Below are 20,591 nucleotides of genomic sequence, written 5' to 3' on the forward strand. Positions count from 1 at the left end.
CAAGCATCCGAATTGATCATGTGACCATGGGGATATTTGCAACCGTAACAAGTGTGAAAAACAGTTGTAAGTCACTTTTTTCAGTACTGTTGTAACTTTGAATAGTCTCTAAACGAATGGTAGTAAATCAAGGATTACTTGTACCAGCTTTTTGTCAAAAATGTATGAAAATAAAAATCAGTAAAACATACATATAAAGAGCAAAGAATCCGTGAGAAAGCCATTTTTTGTGGATACAGTTTTATTACATCAACAATTTATGTTTAAGTACTTGAGTGTTTGTGGCACTCAAGCATTGCAGAGATTTAAAAAAACACATGAAGCTCTAGTCCAGACCTCTATCACTTAGTAAAACTAATGCATAGGCTACTTACTCAAAGAGTTCTCTGTTCAACAATGCTGGCAAGTCATATTCTACAAGCAATTCATAGCTATGCCATAAAATTGCTGCTACACAATGCAAATGTGAAGGAGACGGCATGAGAAGACCATATTCTCTTGTCGAACTGTTTGGACAGACATAGTTAACTCGGCCACTTTTTTTCATCGCTGCAACTCTTGCAGAATCACTGACCCATTTCAACAAAGCTTGAATTCTAGAAGATGGAAATACATTAAGAAGGCATATGGTAGGTATATTTATTTATTTGTAAAACTTATATGGTTACCTGTCTTACATATAATAATCCTAAACAGCTCACCAAAAAATCAATTTAAACAGTAATGTCACTCATACACTCCCCACCATGGTGGCCTAATATCCATCAGTTCCTCCCCATTCTAGCCTAATATCTGGGATAAATGACAAGTTTTTACAGCTTTCTGGAAGGCTACAAGGGTAGGAGCCTTTTGAGGTATAGTTAGTGAATCTATTTCTATGCTGCCGCTGTTAAAATTACTCTTGGTGGCACAGATAGAAAAAAAACCAAAACACCAAAAACCCACAACAGCACTACAATAATACATAGTAACAATACTGTAAAAATTTTGAGAAAATGTGAATATGAATGTAGGAGAAAAACAAATTTTAAACCAGCACACAAGCTAAAAATAATCTCAAACTGAAAATGATTTCAAAACGATTCAATAACAGTATCTGCCTATTCTAGGTTTTTGGGGAAGACTTCATAGGTAGATAAACATGTCAAATCCAGTCTAAACATCTGGCTGATTATGTAACCAACCACAATTTATTAAACTTGTAAGGTGCCTGACTTTCAATGACTCTGGGCATCTCACAACAATCAAACAATATCACAAATGTCTAAAATTAATTTGCTCTGGCTTTTATATCTTGTCTTTATGTTCAGTGATTCACACATACAGGTTGCCCTCACAGAGTTTATCCACTCCTAACATTTGGGATTTTAGTATACTTTACAACAAGAAACTCAAAATCAAAAAGGAGGATGCTATCTGTACTGCTGAGTAAAAGCAAATTTTGTTCTAATTCCCAAATGCCAAATTTATTATACGGTACCTTTCTTTTGTTCCAGGGTCCTGAGTTGTCCCAAGCTGATAGAGAATGTCAATTGTGGAGTCAGAAGACAGGCCATTTAATCTTCCAAAAAGTAAGGGGCTATTCAAATCTTCTCATATAAACAAAAGTTTAAAAAAATTACTAAGGACAATACACATATAATTCACTGGTCTGCCAAGATATTTTAATAGTTTTTAATCAAGAAAAAAAACACATTTTCCCAAGTTTCTACTTGTAATTACAGTTTGAAAATATAGCTACCAAATTGGAAAAATCAAGACACATTTTCAATTCTCACTATATCTAAATGCATGATAATCTACTAATACAACTTCCTTTTTGTGAGCAGAAATCTCACCAAGCTTAAAACTATAAAGAGATCAAACTATTCTCTTACCTGTAGGGTCACTTCCAGAGGCAGAACAATTTCTTAAAAGAATGTCAATTAGCTTGAGGCCTATTTTAGTGGACTGAAGTCCAATTTTTACAAGCACTGCCTCAATATTTGGAGAATGCATGCCACAGTATGGTGACATCAGGAGAGCAGCACATGTCTGCAACAGGTTGGCAGTAGGTGCTGCAGCACTAGCCATCATTCCTTCTAAATCACTTATGTGAGTGAGGCAATGATGCAGCAGCCTTAACCATCCAATGCTGGAAAAGACAGAAGCACAATTAAAACCGATTCCACCTTGACTTCAACACAAAACTTAATTATTATGTAAGTTGGGAGTGCAAAATTGAAAGTACTGTCCCCCCCCCTTGCAGGTTTATCCAATTTATTAAAAAAAAAAGAAAAGAAAAGAATGTAGTATTTATTTTGAAAGAAAACCCTTCTGTTGAGATATGTAGACTTCAAATTCAGAAATTAGGGTTAACCCTATTCACAGCTCCTCAGATCAAAATTACAGGCTAGGGTTGTTTATGTTATAGGCCAACTCGGTATGAGTTACAATGAGAATGATATGAAACTTCAAAATCCAAATTTTAAAAGTACAGAGTGTAAAAAAAAACCTCCTCTGGACTTGCTTGTCAGAAAATTGATTCTTCATGACTTCCAAATTGTCTGTGAGGCCTAAATTTATAATCCAATGCTTCCCGAACAGAAAAGAATTATTTACAGTTATTTCCCAAATCTAATTAGCGGAAAAGATATAGATTTCAGAAAATGAACAAAGGTATAAAAGGAGGGGCAATAACCATTAAAGGCTTATATATTAAGCCAACAAACTTCAAAGAAATTCAAATGTTTGTTGAAGTCTAGTCGCCATAGGGGACTGTCAGACTCACTAGGAAGACCAGAAAGGAGATTGATCAGATAAGCTATTTCTTCATTATAAAACTACATTAACAGAATCTTGCAAACTTGAAAATACACTTCTCCCACCATCTTTGTTATTGCCTGAGAAATTAGGGAGGGTCTCTTCTCAGCATCTTGCCCTACCCACTTATCAAGTTGTGGGCTATGCAGTCTCTTATCTGTTTATTCCCTAGGCAGAGTCTCTTTGCTCTGTCTCCAAAAATCTTTCTCAAATATCATTACAGAAACAGGTGCAATCTGTATAAGAACTGCAACTGGAAGTCTATTTTCAAGCCCGACTGTCATACTTGGAATGATATTTAGAGAAATGTGAGTCGGCATATCTCCACACAACTCCCCCTCCCCTGCTAAGCCTGAGGTTTGCTGGAGGGACAGTATGAATAATAATATCCATTAAGTCTTATAATATAACAAAACTGTTTCACATAGGAAAAAATGAATTAATCTGATATCTCTACTGATAAAACATACCTTGTTTTAGATACCTGGTCTTCAGAAGGAAGGAATGGATTATTGACTGTTGCAGACGAAGTGTTACCAAAGGCAGTGAGTCCAAGTAGTTTAATCTGAGATAGTCCTAATGTGCTAGCATCCCGTGGGCGATGAAGGCGAAGACACACAGCTGAGGCAACTTCAGCTTTCACAAGCTGTATTTTTATGTAGGTAAGACCACTTGTGATAACAGGTGTTGACAAAGGTAACATGTTCACCCCATCTGCACTTATTTCAACAGACACTGAAGAAGGGCATGCTGTAGAGATAGAAAAGTTCACATATATTTATATATAGAACAAAATTTACAGAAATCAATTTCATTACTTTAAAACATAAAATAAATACAAACATATGGAATGGCAATAGCCTTCCAAGTTCAGTAAAATAAAGACCCAGATTGTTGGGGCAATATACAACCCACTCAGAGAGTGCTGCAAAGGACTATAGGGTGATATATAAGCCTATATGCTGTTGCATAAGTAAAGCCATGAAATCTTGTGGCATATGTCTGCACACACTCATAGCACCTGGAACAGTTGGTTATGGAACTAACAAAGGGTAGAGGGAATTATAATCCTAAAATATTAAGCTTTGTAAAAAACAAGTATTGAGATTATCCGAAACAAATGGCTGCTATTAATGTCTGCAAGTTCTCAAAATGAGGAAGTAGGTAAAACTATAACGAGAGGGAGGGCCAAATAAGATAGCTTTTAGGTTACTCAAAACAAATAGAGAAATAGCTGGTATGTATAGGTCAAATTAAAAAAGATACAACAAAGAATGAAGTTATTAAATGTAAGGAGTTTCTCTCTCCAAGAGAAACTTGGAGATCTTAAAATCTCTTTCTTAACTAAATTAAGAAAAGATCACAAACTTACATTTAAAACAGTATAGTGCATAAATATAGCAGAAGCATGGATGGCTTGGAGGACAGAAAGGTGTGGACAAGTACTGTATGGTGAATAGTTTTGATGTGAACTATTTATAGCTATGTTTCTTTTTATCTTATGACTTTTAATTTATTTGTTTTCCACACTCTATATAATGTTGATAATAAATGTAAGAGTTTTGAAAGTTGTCCACTTTAGCTTCTAGAACTTTGTCAGTTCTTTTAAGACAGATCCTTTCTTCAAAGTTTGAATTTTACAATAGATTTAAAACTGTACATTATTTGTACAGACCCAGCATGTTTTAAGATCTTTAAGATGGAACTTAGAATCAGATAGTGTTAACAGCACTCTTATTTTCTCGCAGTAATACCACTTCAAAAGACTTTCCTTACTGTACAACAACAACTGAGGTATTGTGAAGATACCTACTTGCAAGAGAGGCAAGATGTGGCTGAATATGTATTTCTTTTAGCAACACTGCAGCAGGGAGATGAATTGTAAGGTCACACCAGGCTTCCTCAGGTAGAAAGATGTAAGACCAAGCGGCAGATCGAGCCCTTCGATGTGGTGGAGTTGCCTGTAGCAATACTTCAGCAGGCTGGGCTGTAGGACTACTTGACGTAATTGAGCCTTCAATAAATAATTGCCATTAATTTAAAAAATATGCCAGATAAACTTGCAAATGATCAAAAAGCCAAAAGAGAAAAGAAAATATTAGTATCTGTGTTGCCCATGGGCAAGCAGTTGAACTCCATTTGTGGCTAAATATATTTTACTCACTGTTCTTTATATGCAACTAGAACAAATAAATATTATACGTGTGCTGTCAATCACTGAGTATTTCACTTCCATTAAAATGATAATGCTACACAGTTCATGTGAAGGTTCCTTCTGACTTGGTGTGAAAAAGGCATCATAAGGCTTAACTTTATTGCGTAGATTGGCAGAGATAATGTAATTTAGATCTTTACTTTAGGCTTTGTGCATTTACATTGTATCCTTCCAAGTACTGACTGTGGCTGAGTTTGAGTGTATGCATAGTAGAAAGATACACTGTTAATCTAATCAGGCAGCAAGAATGAGAATGGATAATTCTCTATACTCTATTCTCCAGAATGAATGAAATGGTAACTGATGAACGATTAGAGAAAGAGTGACCCACCTCTATTGTAAAGAAGGAGACTTTAAAATTTAATTTTGAAGGGTGATCTCTATGCAAAACTGATATACTGTATAGAGAAAGCCTGTAAACAATGACACTCTTCAAGTAAGCTCTCCTGGCATCTTTCACCCAGGTCTCTAAGAAAAAGCCCTCCCATTACTTTAGAAAGGAGGGCTGTCATAAGACCATCTATCAGATATAAGAAATGTAATTGATAATGGTCTTTGGGCAGAATATATAGGCCCACAAAGTGTCTAACAAGTTAAGTATCTCCCATCTTGTTTCTGCTGGAAGTAATTGTCTGTGGAACTGACTGCCTGAACAAATAAGAAAGTGTAAACTTGATTTTCTGGCCATTCCGGAGAAAGGAAGTATTATAGAGGATAGCTATTGAAAAAAATGCTGTCTTCGGTGAAAGGTAAGGAAGATTTGAAGTTCCCTGGAATCAAGCCCAGAGTGGATAAAAATCGATATTTTTTAAAAAAACATTTTTTAAAAATTTAAATTGGATTTTTTAAATTTAAATTGGATTTTTTTTTTATTTTTATCAAATTTATCTTAATAAAATGTTTCTGGACTAAAAATCTATCTAAAGATAGTTTTCTATTTAAGATACATTAATAATTTAGTTTATTCAGCATGAAATGGAGCTTAGTTATGTAGCATGAGACTGTATATTCTGCAATATTGGGATGGTTGGTGAGTCAACAGCAGGTCAGAGGAGGAGCTATTGCAGGACAGAGATGACAGTTGCTCTTTAAAAATTATGATTTAAATCAAGTTGATTTAAATCAAGCCATTTTACTAGTGATTTAAATCAACTTGATTTAAATGAAATCCACCCGGAACAAGTCTAGGACAAAAATATGTCACATGATCTTTGCCCTTACTAGTTGACAGAAATTGCCACAATAGTAGATGCATTCCTCATAACAACAGACAATTTTTATATATTTCCCACAGAGAGAGTAAAAAAGACAGAAACTTAATACAAATGTTTATAAATTGTGATTGGCCTAAATAGAAGTTCTTAGTTTTCAGTCATGCTTCATACTGTCAGAGAAATATTTGTTATCTCAGGGGAAGATAGAGCATCTAATTACATGGTCTGCTCTCATATTTAAAGATACATTAAACAATCAAAAACACTTAATATAAATTTGAACTACAACTCTCTGGAAAGGCTTTTACAGTGGTGTTGGTGGTGGGGAGATACTAAACAGTTTTTTAAAAAAATGTTCCAAAAGTATTTGCAAAGATAAGATTTTTGCTAATGATTATCACATCTAAAGTTTCTGAACTAAAAAGCATAATGGGAGTTTTGGTCACTGTGAGAAGCGAAATCTTTAAAAAACGCTAAAGTGTTTAAATTTTCTTTTAGTTACAATGAAACAAGGAACATCTAGTGATTTTAATTCAAAAAAGCTATGGTTAAATGCAATGACTTTAAATCATGTTCTTATCTGAGCTGCTATACAACTGAAGCTCTAAAAGTAACACTTATTAAACATGACTAAAACATATGTAAATCAAATTTAATGGTGAAACGGTTACAATGTAAATCTCTCCGTATTTTTCTTTGTGTAAGAGATTGGTATGATCAGGGTTTCCTGCTTGCGCAGGGGGTTGGACTAGAAGACCTCCAAAGTCCCTGCCAAATTTGTTATTCTGTTATATCAAATCTTAGCCAAAGGCTAGATAATATATACCTTTAACAATTCTGTACAGTTCTTACAAATTTTAGAACTGTGATATATAGCAAAATTTTGTGGCGAACATTCTTGTTCAAAATTTCAGACAACCTATTTCATGATACCTGAAATGATCATGACTCCCTGCATAGTCCTCCTTTCTATACTAATGTAACATTTTGTACCTATTGTACCAAATATTATTCCTTCTGTTTTCTCTTGTTGTTGTTGTTAGTTGCAAAGTCGTGTCCAACCCACTGCGACCCCATGGACAACGTTCCTCTAGGCCTTCCTGTCCTCTACCATCCCCCAGAGTCCATCTAAGCTCACGCCTACTGCTTCAGTGACTCCATCCAGCCATCTCATTCTCTGTCGTCCCCTTCCTCTTTTGCCCTCAATCTTTCCCAGCATTAGGCTCTTCTCCAGTGAGTCCTTCCTTCTCATTAGCTGGCCAAAGTATTTGAGTTTCATCTTCAGGATCTGGCCTTCTAAAGAGCAGTCAGGGTTGATCTCTTCTAGGACTGACTGGTTTGATCACCTTGCAGTCCAAGGGACTCAATGGAATCTTCTCCAGCACCATAGTTCAAATGCTTCAATTCTTTGACGCTCAGCCTTTGTTATAGTCCAACTTTCACAGCCATACATTGCAACTGGGAAAACCATAGCCTTGACTATATGCACTTTTTTTGGCAGGGTGATGTCTCTGCTCTTTAGAATGCTGTCTAGATTTGCCATAGCTTTCCTCCCCAGGAGCAAGCATCTTTTAATTTCTTGGCTGCAGCCCCCATTCTGTTTTCTCTAGTAATTTAATATTATTTTGCAAAATCTGAGTTTTCCTCAAAACCTGTCAACACATTCTATTCTACTGTGTTTCAAAATAATACCAAATATAGGGATACGTAACTTACCCAATGGTGCAAAATTGTGGATCCCTTCTGCATTATCAGGCTCAGAGGCTAGTACTCTTGCTTTCAAAGTACCATCTGTTGCCTTGCTAGGGCCAGAGTCTAAGAATTTCATAATAGTTGAAACCATGCTTCTCGCTGTGTTTACAATGGCTCTGGTACTGGTCACCATGTTATTGCAAATGAGCTGAACACCTCCTAAGAAAAAAAGTCAATAACAGAAAGAGAATAACAATATGATCGGTTACAATTTAACCAGTTTTGACAAAAAGCCGAGAACAGTTTATTAAAAATCTGGAAAAAATTATGCCTATACAAAGAGAGGATATTCAAAATTCTTTGATCAGAATTTAAACCATATTTGAGACCAGCCATTTTGCAACTATTTCCCCTCACGTGGTCCCTTCCTTTTTCCTGTTCTCTTAATAATCAAAAACTCTTAGAGCAAAAGTGCAGTCTGAAGTACACAAATTGGGAAGGCTGGGTAGGGACACAAGGAACCTTTTAGCTCATGTACAAACCTGTTTGGATTGAAATTTTGATTGCTTTGATTGTAATTTCAGTATATTTATAGAAAATGGAAAAGAAGATCCTTACCCATATCATGAAAAGCTTTCAGTGCCTCACTGGTATCCAGCACTCTTAAAATGAACCATAGCAAGGGTTCAGACAACTGGCAAGTGGCAAGAGAACCCTAGTGGAAACAAAAAAAAAAAAAAAAAACCATTTACCTAGATGTACATAATCAATTGATAAGTTAACCATATAAGTTGGCTTCATGCTACAGAGGAACAATGATCTACTAGATCATTTTTCTATGTTTTTTTCTGTTTTTATTTTAAACAATTAAAATAAATGAAATAACACAATTCTCACAATATCTGAACAACTTTTTTTCTGAAACTAAAATTCAGTTTGAAGTTAACTGAAGAACAGTGAAACAAATCTGCCAATGCCCATTATACCTATTGCAAAGAATAATGTCTACAGCTTATATGAGTAAAATATGAGTTAACATTTTCATCTCAGTGTAGTTTAAAGGAGTCCTCCATGTTTAATAGCTGGGCTGAAAAAAAGAACTTACTGAAAAGAACTACAAGAGCAACTAAGTCAACTGACCAGATTTAGATTAAACATTCATTGCTTCTTTTCTTCAGTGGATCCCTATTTAATTCAGTTCAAGTTTATAACACAAAAAAGGCTGTAATCAGCAGTCCAAACAACTTCCCAAAGTCTTCAGCAGAGGGAGAGAGAGGATAAGAAATCAATTACAAGGTAATTCTTTGAACACTTACTTGTCTCCCCATATATCCACAGGCCATATAGGTAAGAATTGGCTGAAGCATCACTTGCACCGTTGTAGCTTTTTTACTGAGTGTTGTTAGTATAGTAAATAATCCATCTCCAACTGATATGGCATCCAATCCTCCATGAAAATTCTCATGTTTTGTAAGATGTAAACCACTGGCCCCTAGGATATAAAGAATTGTATAAATCTGAAGGCACTAGGAAACAGTGAACTATTTAAGATAGCATTATCCATTTAATTCAGGATGATCTTTCAACCTTTCCAAAAAAGTACTATAAAATTATCAGCTCATGTTTCTTATTGAAGGACAAATAGCATACAAGACAGTAAGTTTAGCATACTCATATTTCACTATTATGCATGTTAATGACAAAACAGAAATGCAAAAGCTGATTTATAATGTCATTTTCAGTGCATTTTTGAGGGTTCAATGGGCAATATAATATAATATAAAATAGCAATAATAGTAGATCATTTTATGTTCTTCACACTGTTATGAGAGTGGGACCTTCCCCCCTCAAAAGCTATCTTCTTGAACTACTTTCTGAAAATGCACAAGCATTACAGACTACTGAGACAAACATACCCATTCACATATTAAGACATCATATTCTGAGTCAGTTACGTACTAAGTACTTTGATTTAGTATGGATGGAAACTGAATTTTCTCTCTCTATAGTGTGTGTGTTTGTGTGTGTATGTATTTCATAGAAATCAATGACACTTTATATAGTAAAACAAGTCTAGAATGTTTACAAGAATGTTTGACTGCTACAAACTCTGCACTCTTTCCAGTGCCAAATTAAGAGACAATATGGTATGGTGATTAAACTGGTAGATTAGGAATAGGGAAATACATTCAAATTGACTAGAAACCATGGAGGTTCCCTTAGTGACTTTGGGCTGGTCAGCTCAAGTTACTTCACAGGTAGCAGCAAAGTTGTTATTGTGGATATAAATTGAAGGATGAAATGCTACATATGCCATTTTGAGTTTTTGGAGGAAAAGTGGAATGTGTACCTAATGAATAAATATATACGTTTGCTAAAGCATTTTAAAGGAAATGTTATTCAGTTTCTTTTTCTGTTTCAATTGTTTTGATTTTCCTTAAATACATTTATTTTGCTGCATTTTATTCTATTATTTATATAATATTTCTAATTTGGTATGGATATTTTACAATTATTGCACACCATTCTCCATTTTTAAAAATAAATTTTAAAGGAAAATTTGAGATTGATTGGTATGTGGGAAGAATAGGGTTTAACACTGAGATTTTTATTTGTGTTATTTCCAATTCTTTTGTTAGTTTGCTGAAAAATATACTGTGTTACCCATAATAATTCAGGGATAAAAAACATGTGTCCTATTATCTGAGCTTATTCCATTTTATCCGTCTGTGTAGTTGTTAGGAGTCAAAAATGTCTTGATCGCACATGACCAATCATTCATTCATTCAGGTTATATAAAAATATTTGAAATACAGAGTATTCTTACAAACAAAAATTCTAGCGCCAACTTATTTAAATACTGGTGTAACTGAACGACAGCAGGCAGAATTATAGATTACCTAAGAATTGCATACAAGCTGCTCTGATCTTTTGAGATGGTTAAGCAGGATACAGAAATTATATAAATGCATAATTAAAATACCTACCAATGATCATTGCCATAGCACTGCTGTTACACTGGCCCAAAGCAGACAGAATCTGGCTCATAATTTGTTGGTTTGCTAAGACTAGGTCAGCTACATAGACAGTGGAGCCTTGAGTATTCCCACTGTTTCCATTGCTATCTTTTCCACCAGAAACCTTTTCTTCATCGGAGACACTGTCCATGGTGCTGCTAGCCACCTGAGCCCGAGCACTATACTCTCTGTTGCTTGAAAGAGGCAGCTGAACCAGGATATTGACCAACTTGAGCAAATCAAACATGAGCTGATCCCTCGTCATCTCTCCACAGACTGCTTTGGCATCCCCTGGCCGGATGATATTAGCAAAGAGGCCTCCAAAACATGCTCGAGCGCCCACTGAACTATCAGAACCACTACGAGACATCACTTTATCGGTACACGTAATGTAATGGTGCACTAGAAATGTGATGGATTCAATGACAGCAGAAATGGTGCTCACTGAAACGACTTCAAAATTCTGCTCAAGGGTAAATTCCAAAAGCTTCACTTGTGCATCCAGAGGACCCTGGCCCGTCTGGAAAGCACCCCTAGAAATAAAGGGAAATGAAAATTGGAGTTATTTCGGCTGATGAAAATCAAAATACATGCAAGTATACATACTGCATATTTTGTTATATAAGCCTAGCCAAAAACTCGCATAGAAATAAAAATAAATATCAGAAGACACAAAAATAAAAAAAAAATAAGGAATGAAACATAAGAGAAAATAGTACAAACAGGTTTCAGTAACACACTCTTCCTCTTTTTTCCCATTTTTCAACCATTAACCATTATTTAAATATTTATGATTTATGTTGAACATTAAACATTGGAGATTGTTGCTTATATTTTAAGCAACAATCATTTCATCAATTATTTTTAATTAATCTTTTAATTTTTTTCTTCTAGAAAACATATTCCAAGTGCATAATTTTGTCTTGCTGTGTAGCACGTCATATATAAATGAACCATTCCTGCTTACATAAACTTTTTATGAATAATACTGTATATTGTCAGTTTTCCCATTGTTCATATTCTTCAATTTTGGTCTCCCAATCTTGTATCATCATCAAATTTTCATTTTACCAACCTTTTGCCATTTTTAACATTGTGTTGTTACTATTTGAATAAATCGTAATGCTTTTTATTTATATTTTAAAAAATATTGTTAATAAAAATACTTGTGGTTTTATTCAAATTTACTTTTTAAAAATTCTTAACGCTTGATTCATTTCTAATACTTCTGAGATTTTTGTTTTTTGCATTACCATCACATGATATAATGTTCCTTTTTGACTATGGCATTTCCAGCACTTACTATATAATTTGTCCACCTAGTTAATCAATGATGGAGTTACCTACAGTATATATCTTCTATAACACATTTTATACCAATTTTTCCCTAAATTATAGGTTGGAATGGATTTTATTAATTTTTCCACTTTGCTGCTGTAATTACTTCTTTAACGTTTTGCATTCACTTCAATGAGAAATGTTTACTTTATTCTGTCTCTGTGTCATATTTCAACAACTATTTATAAATACATTCCAATAGTTTCTCTTGATTCTAAGTGTTTCAAATCCTGTAATCTTTCTCAGAGTCACGTCTTTCTTTCTTAAGGTCACTTTGTACCATCCCATCAATTTGTAAATACATTAACCGTGGTAAATTCTGTCTTCCTTAACAAATTCATGCTGTGTCTTTAGTCTAATTCCTTAGTCTGAATGTGCTACATTAATCTTTCTTGCTGTAATTACCCTCAATCTAAAATATAAAAACATGATGGTGATGGCTAGTGGTAAAAGCCTTGGACTTATCCTAATTCTCTGAAGATTCCACTTTGTCTTATAAATACGTTCCTTCAAATTACTTTCTTCTTTTGTTTCTTTGTATCATAATATTTTTGAAGGCCTTTGATACTTTTGAATAGCTCCTTATGGGAGCTGGGAAGAGTTCTGTGGCAGTTAATAGAACTCACTAAGCCCAAAATGTTGGCCATCATTACACTTGATGAAAAGCTTACCCTCCCCACCCCAGCTGCTTCAAATGATTCAAAGAACAGCAATGTTGATAGGATCTTAGTATTATTGTAACTAGGGATTGGGGAAACAAGCCCACCAAACTAAAGGGCACTCTGTAAAGCAGGGGTGCCTGAGCCAATATGGTTCATAAAGTAGCCCTTTCCTTTGTTTGCATACACCTAGTTTCTGATTCATTTTCTGAACCACTGCTCATTTTTATTGTAAACTTCAAAGAACAATGCATCACTAAATAACTTCCATGATCTTAGATACCGTCTTTATTGTTTACATGTATTGCTCCTGTTGGATTTTTTTATTTTATTTTAATCATTCTCTTGGCTTGCCAACAGAATTTCATGCTGACGGCTTTCAGTTTTATTTTGCATGGTCCAAAATAATTATGGTTAGGGTTTATTGTTTAATTATGAATTCAGATAAAACTGTTTTTTTCTCCTCAATTCCTGTTTCCAGGAATAGTTTTAATATGTTTAACAAGTCAGAAACATGGTAATTTAATATCCATTTGCTGAAAATTGACAAATTCTAAAAATAAACATATGCAATGTTTCTATAGTCCAAAACTATAAATTTTGGTATTTATAATAAACATTACCTCTCAATTGAAAGAATATGTATCAACTTTAATAAAAATTCACTGAACATCTGAGGGCATGCTGAAGAAAGATGCACTTGTAAACGAGTAAGGAATTCTTGCATAGCTTGGGTGGCTGTTGGGCCAACCTGAAAGAGATTTAAAGAAATATTTGCATTATATTCTGAATAACTACACTGTCTGAAATAGTTTGTGATTAAACTATTTAATGTGATTAAAATTGCATTCCATTCTGATTTCAAGGAAAGAGAGATCTACATATTCACATTTAAAACTGCAATGTTAATTGGTAGGTTTGAATACTTATATTATTTCTCTTAAAATATTAACATACATGCTTCCAACTGACTACCCGAATAATACAAAAATAAAGATAGTATATAAACCAAATCAGCAAACAAAATTAATATGAATGAAAAATATTACCTGTGGACTATGTTGATTTGTTCCATGGGGATTTGTTCCAGAAAGAAACTTCACTAAAATATGAATAAGATTAGGATCTGATACCAATAGCTGGGCAGTACTTTCCTGAGATGTAATGGCACTACTAGAACCAGCTGTAAAACAAATAAGAGGTTGGTTCTTCATCTTAAATTATAGTACCTGACTATATGACTCTGAAATGTTCATTCTATATATACAGCATTCTGAAATTCTGAATTTTAAAATACATTCCTTTCTAACTATCAGAATTAATTTGCATGTTCTAGGCAGTACCTGAAGACATTCCTAAATGTCTTCATTTAACAAAGTAGGGATTTCATTCTGTTATTTAAAAGAGACCCTAGTCTCTAGTTGCCTTGGTGAATGTATTAAATACTTAGTCATAAACTACCGGATCTCTTTCATAGCTCCATCTGCCACTTTCAAAACAAAAGAAGGACCACCAGTTTCAAGCAGCCAAGCTGTATGGGGGAAATACATGTAGGAAAGCAACAGCTGTGTTTATCAAGATTATTTATCAAGATTATCAAAACTGGGAATAAATAATGCATCTTTGGGGCTAACAGAATTTGGAAAGCAGATCATGGATGCTTAGATATTCTCACAAAATGGCTACTATGAGTACGGTAAGTCTTTAACAAAGTATTTGGTTGGACATAGTCACAAAACACACAAATATCAGAAGACACAGTAGCACCTAAGGATGCATATGACTATTCCACTTTAACATTGTCTTCCTTTTCTGTGTAGGTGACCATACCACACAAACAGGAATCTATATCCATCCAGTTTTCACTTGCTAAGAATGCTTATGCAGCCTATGCTAATAAATGTAAGTGATCTGCAAAATGTATCAAATTAAAAATGTTTTGAATTCTCAGAAATACTTTGTTTCAAATCCATAATCTGTATTTTGGGCTGGAGACAGCTGTTCTGACTTCATTGGAAGTGTCCCAGCCCTTTCTTAAGTGTTTGGACTCAATCTGAATTTAAAACAGAATTATTGCAAAGTCAATACATTTCAGACTAGAACCGTATGGGAACATTTTTTGCTTAGGGTAGAACAACTGTTTTGAACCCCAAACAGTCATACAGTCCTAATAAATGCATTTAGAAATTGATCTTTTCTTTCAGGTATGTCAATTTTTCAATTTGCTTTTTAAGAACAGATTTTTAAAAATTAAGTGCTGGATGCATGAAAACTATTTTCAGGTATACTGCTGCTAATGGAGATATTCCCTATCCAGTCATTGCTATCCACTATTCAGTATAAACTTATGGAGTTGATATGGTCTACACCAGGGTGTCAAACTAATGTTGTCACGGTGACGTCATGTGACGTATTGGAACTTTTTTACCCTTTGCTAAACCGGATGTGGCCAGCGCATGACGCATCCAGTCTGCAGGCTGGGAGTTTGACAGCCCTGGTCTACACAAAGCATATGTTGTGAATTGAAATCTAGATTCATTTGATCAGTAATTCCCCATGTTCCATACACTGAATTAATATAAGAGGTTCTTATTTTATGCTGATATTTTAACAAATACACTGATTAAAATGAGGCATCAATTTTTGGTGTCCACTACTTTTAGGCAAAACAATTTTTAAAATATCCTATTTTATAAAACGATAACTACATTTCAAACTTAACTTGAACTTACAATTGAACTGCATGTTTGTCATGAGAGTTAGGCTGTGAAGTACAAGGCACCATGTTCGCAGCAAGGTATTAGGATACCATGCCAAGACTGTCAGGAAGCTAGTTACTGACGCTGAAAAAAACCAAAGAAATCAAAAATAGCATATCACAACCATAAGCTGCAGTTTTTGGTATTATTGTTGAATTATTTGAAAAGGGAACTGATCATTTTTTTAGATAAGGAAAAAAAAATCATTATGCCAGAGTCTTTAGTCTTTGGATCTCCCAAGCTAATAAATAAACTACGTATGTAATTTAGGAATAACATGCATGAAACTGGAAGAGTGAGCCAGGAAAAACTGTTTTAATTTCATCAGCATTCAAGATAAAAAAGTAAAATTCTGGTTTTGCTTTGGTTTCATTGTTTCCTCTCTGTTGAAACGAAGACCAAGACTTATTGGTAGAGGTCTTATTTCTGTATCCACAGCAATTAACAGAGTTGCTGTCACAGACTGTCTACAGGCATACTACCTGGCATCATTTCACATGTTGTCAGTGTGTTTAGAATATGTCAAGATATGCATGCAGAAATCAAGCAATTTCCAACATTAAAAAAAATTCAGTGTTGGACATCCATGCAAGAATTTGATGATATATGAAGCAGCATTTGTTGTCTTATTTAGATAATGAGCATACGGCATATTAATGACCAAATTAGCCAACTGACCCTAGGATAAGTATTATTGCTCTTTTTCTTTACAGACTAATAAAAGGGGATAGTAATATATTCCTAACCCTCAAGCTTATGTACCTGTATATTGTGCAGCCCCCAGAGATAGAAAAATGGAAGAAAGTAGGCACCAAATCTTTGGGGGAGATGAGCAGTCTAGATATATGAAATATAAGTGTGTGTATGTATGTGTGTGTATATACATACATACATACATACATACATACATACATACATAGGTAGTCCTCAAGTTATGACCACAATTGAGGCCAAATTTTATGTTGCTAAGCGAGACAATTATTGAGTTTTGCCCCATTTTACAACCTTTCTTGTTACAGTTGTTAAGTGAATCACTGCAGTCGTTAAATTAGTAACATAGTTGTTAAGTGAATCAGACTTTCCCATTCACTTTGCTTGTCAGAAGGTTGCAAAAGGTGATCCCATGACTCCAGGACACTGAAACAGTCTTAAATATGAACCAGTTGCCAAGCATATGAATGATGATTATGTGACCATGGGGATGCTGCAATGGTCATAAGTATGAAAAATGGTCATAAGTCATTTTTTTCAATGCTGTTGTAACTTTGAACAGTCACTAAATGAACGGTTATTAGTTGAGGACATACAAGCAATCAGAGAGATTAAAAGTGCCCACGTTTATTTTGAAGACAATTGACTGGAGATTCTACATGTGTTAAATACAGAATTTCTTTCAAATAAAAGAAACCCAGGAATTTATTTATTTATTAAATTTCTATACCGCCCACCTCACCTAAGTGACTCTGGGTGGTTTACAACAGCAGACAACATACTACAGAATGAGAAAGCATTCACTTATGCTAACTAATCTAAGGTATGAGAAAGAAACCTGATTCTGTAATCTGCACATTTTATCATTTTAAATACTCCTTAATTGCTTAAGTGTATTACATTTTACCCTAAAGGCCATTTATCTCTCTATCGCTCTATGTATTCACCATTTTACTGTCAGAATGACTTTTGGCTGTCTACCTAATATGGAGATCACCTAAAACAGTGTTAGAATTAACTCCAGTTGAAAGCTTAATTCATTTTTTAAGCATACTTTAATGTGGGAAAAAGGTATTCCAATATGTTTTATGGTAGAAAGAAAAAGTGGATTCAGGAATTGGTTTTCAAATACAAAGGAATAAAGGATATATAAAGGACTCAAAGTATCCATCTCCTATCTTTTTCTTTTTGGCAGTTAATTTTAACTGGAGATATTTCTTCAATTTACCATACAATCTAACAAAAAATCCAATCTGAATATATAGGTAGTCCTCAACTTTACGATCACAATTGAACCCAAAATTTCTGTTGATAAGCGAGACATTTGTTAAGTGAGTTTTGCCCCATTTTACGACCTTTCTTGCCACATTTGTTAAGTGAATCACTGCAGTTGTTAAGCTAGTAACATGGTTGTTAAGTGAATCTTGCTTTCCCATTGGCTTTGCTTGTCAGAAGGTGGCAAAAGGTGATCACATGACCCAGGGACACTGCAACCGTCATAAATATGAGTCAGTTGCCATGTGTCTGAATTTTGATCACACGACCATGGGTATGCTGCAATGGTCGTGTGAAAAATAGTCATAAAGTTACTTTTTAAGTGCCATTTTAACTTCAAAAGGTCACTGAATGAACTGTTGTTAAGTCAAGGACTACCTGTAGTACAGTATACTGAATACAGAAGAATCCCAGTATTTTTAAAACTACTTATTTAGATCAATGCAGTAGTGCACAGTGATGCAGCTCACCTTGGTTTAAAGGAATGACAGGTGTCCGGTTGGCATTGTATAAGAAAATGTCAGTACAGTTGTCTTTAGTTCCAGAAGTTCCAGAATTCAGGCTTAATGTGAGCCATAACTGTAGTAGGGACTCAAGCTAGAGAACAAATATTAGTAGCTGTTATTCAAAAGGCAGACTGTATTATTTCTGTCATATTTTAATTTGTATGGTTACTAAAAGCAGATTAATAACCAGTTTGTCAAAGCAGCAACATAACATCCAAATTAATGTTTGCTTGTGTTTGACTGTTGTTTTTCAAGAAAATATTCTTGTTTGTTTTATTGGAGCTTAATAATTTCATTTGTTCCCCTAAGGTTCCATTGCTTACTTGAAAACTTAGGTAGGTACTTATTTTAACAATATAATTGTATATACTAATGAAACCATTTCAGAATCCAGAAGAGGACATTATAAAAATGTAATACTGTAAATCACAGCTTAAATATATATTATAACTGGATATGTTGGATGAATGTTATGTGCAAACTCATCCCACGAAACTACAGTTTAAAGCATCAGTGCATGGCTATATAGAATCTACATAAAAATGTATTATATTATGTTTTAGTATAATATGTGAGTGATGTGAGCACAAATGCATGCCTATTTTTTAAAATGATAAAAACAGCTTTTAATTAAAATTATGCTATTAATATTTTGTTGTTAACTAGTGCTTTACCTATAAGAATTATCTCAGCCTTAGAATATATTGTTTAATTTGCAAAAGTATATCATAAATAATATTCATCTATGTGTATGTATGTCTGTTCTGGAAATACGTATCAATTTATTTTCAAATACAGTATATTTATTAAAGTAATATGGCACAGTCACAATACTTTTATTAGAAACATCAACTTGAAAATACAAACAGCAGACTAGGCATCAACACAATAAAATATAGGGCTGAGCGAGTGTACATTTCTTGATACTAAATGCCAACACAGTATATGAACTTTCTACAAATTCCAACAGCAACAATTATGTACCTGAACATGATGGACTTGTAACATGGAAAATAGTTTATTGAAGCATGTGCTTAACACTGGAATGGAGGACAACTGGATAATAAACTGATTGTTTTGATTTGAAGTGTGCAAACCACGAAGCAAAGAATCATCTGTTCCACCAGGAGACTGAGTTACTAGCAAAAAAAGAAAAGCCAAGATATTTTTAATTACAAAAGAGAATCACATAGTGTTTGTCACTGAATGTGTTATTTTTCCAAAATATTGTGATCAGTTTCCTAGAATTCAAACTGAATTAAATAACTTGAAAAAACAGATGGATGTAACAATAACTTAAGTTCAAACTGTAATTAGTCTGGCAAACATACTGCTAGGAAATTTATTTAAATTCTTTGCATATCCTATGTCAGGGGTGTCAAACTCATGATGATACATTGTCATCACGTGATGTATCACAACTTCCCCCCCCCTTCATTAAAAAGGGAGTGGGCGTGGCCAGTGCATGATGTCCTATTTTCTAGAAAACACCTATATTAATTAAGTTTTGCTATTGTTTGTCTGCATGCTTATTGTTATATACTGTAAATAACCACCAAGTTGATAAATATTAGCTAGACAAATTGACACTTGTTGAAATAACATCTTAAGAACATTCTAAAAAGATAAATAGATTTCCCAAATAGGGAACTCCAATATACTTCAAAAGCCCTCTCATATATATAATATATTTATAATGAACTAAGAAATTAATAGGGTTTGTAAAACTAGGTGTATGCTGGGAAGTTAATATTTATTTTATTTATTTATTTTATTAGTTCGATTTATATGCCGCCCTTCTCCGGAGACTCAGGGCGGCTTACAATGCATTAAGCAATAGCCTTCATACTTTTGTATATACCTGCTCAGTAGGGCTATCTGCCCCCCCCCCCCCCCCCGGAACGGTGTTCTATTTTATACAAAGTCAGCTTATTGCTCCCACAAACCGGGTCCTCATTTTACCTACCTCGAAAGGATGGAAGGCTGAGTCAACCTTGAGCCTGGTGAGAATTGAACTTGCAGTAATTGCAGGCAGCTGGCAGCTAAGTGCTACTTTAACAGCAGTTTAGTCCGCTGCACCACCAAGACTCCTTGGTGTACTTAATATGTAATTATGTCAATTATACCTAATTGTTACTAGATATAATTGACATAATACAACCACTATTCAGCTACAAGTTCCAGACTATCTACAATAGCAAGAGAAAGATTACCATAACATTCAGAGATGCTTAGGTTTAACTGTGCAAAATTACATGTAGGAGATGTATTGGTCAGGGCCTGCAAAATGGAATCGGCTTCCAGAGTAGACATCATTTTCAGCATCAGTTCTGCTTGATGTTCCAATCCAACCTCTAAACGTGCATCTAAAGCTTTGAAAAGAATCAAACAGAATCAAATAAA

At 34.3% G+C, this 20,591-nt stretch overlaps 1 protein-coding gene across 2 annotated transcripts in view; it reads right to left on the reverse strand.

Annotated features, from left to right (window-relative positions):
* Positions 1-20,591, reverse strand: part of BIRC6 (baculoviral IAP repeat containing 6) — a 152,338-nt gene that overhangs the window by 66,129 nt on the left and 65,618 nt on the right. For both annotated transcript variants that reach the window (XM_070932506.1, XM_070932505.1), the window contains exons 40-54: positions 20,444-20,560; positions 19,173-19,327; positions 18,153-18,279; positions 15,670-15,780; positions 13,987-14,120; positions 13,561-13,688; positions 10,911-11,473; positions 9,240-9,415; positions 8,542-8,638; positions 7,948-8,142; positions 4,616-4,816; positions 3,273-3,552; positions 1,878-2,134; positions 1,481-1,589; positions 375-596 (exon numbers count right to left, since the gene is read on the reverse strand). In XM_070932506.1, coding sequence (XP_070788607.1) covers positions 375-596; positions 1,481-1,589; positions 1,878-2,134; positions 3,273-3,552; positions 4,616-4,816; positions 7,948-8,142; positions 8,542-8,638; positions 9,240-9,415; positions 10,911-11,473; positions 13,561-13,688; positions 13,987-14,120; positions 15,670-15,780; positions 18,153-18,279; positions 19,173-19,327; positions 20,444-20,560 — 2,872 coding nt within the window. The remainder of the gene's footprint in view (positions 1-374; positions 597-1,480; positions 1,590-1,877; positions 2,135-3,272; positions 3,553-4,615; positions 4,817-7,947; positions 8,143-8,541; positions 8,639-9,239; positions 9,416-10,910; positions 11,474-13,560; positions 13,689-13,986; positions 14,121-15,669; positions 15,781-18,152; positions 18,280-19,172; positions 19,328-20,443; positions 20,561-20,591) is intronic.

Source organism: Pituophis catenifer, unplaced genomic scaffold (genome assembly GCF_029215685.1).
Source record: "Pituophis catenifer annectens isolate HBS135680 unplaced genomic scaffold, rPitCat1.0.hap2 SCAF_1, whole genome shotgun sequence".
Lineage (NCBI taxonomy): Eukaryota > Metazoa > Chordata > Lepidosauria > Squamata > Colubridae > Pituophis > Pituophis catenifer.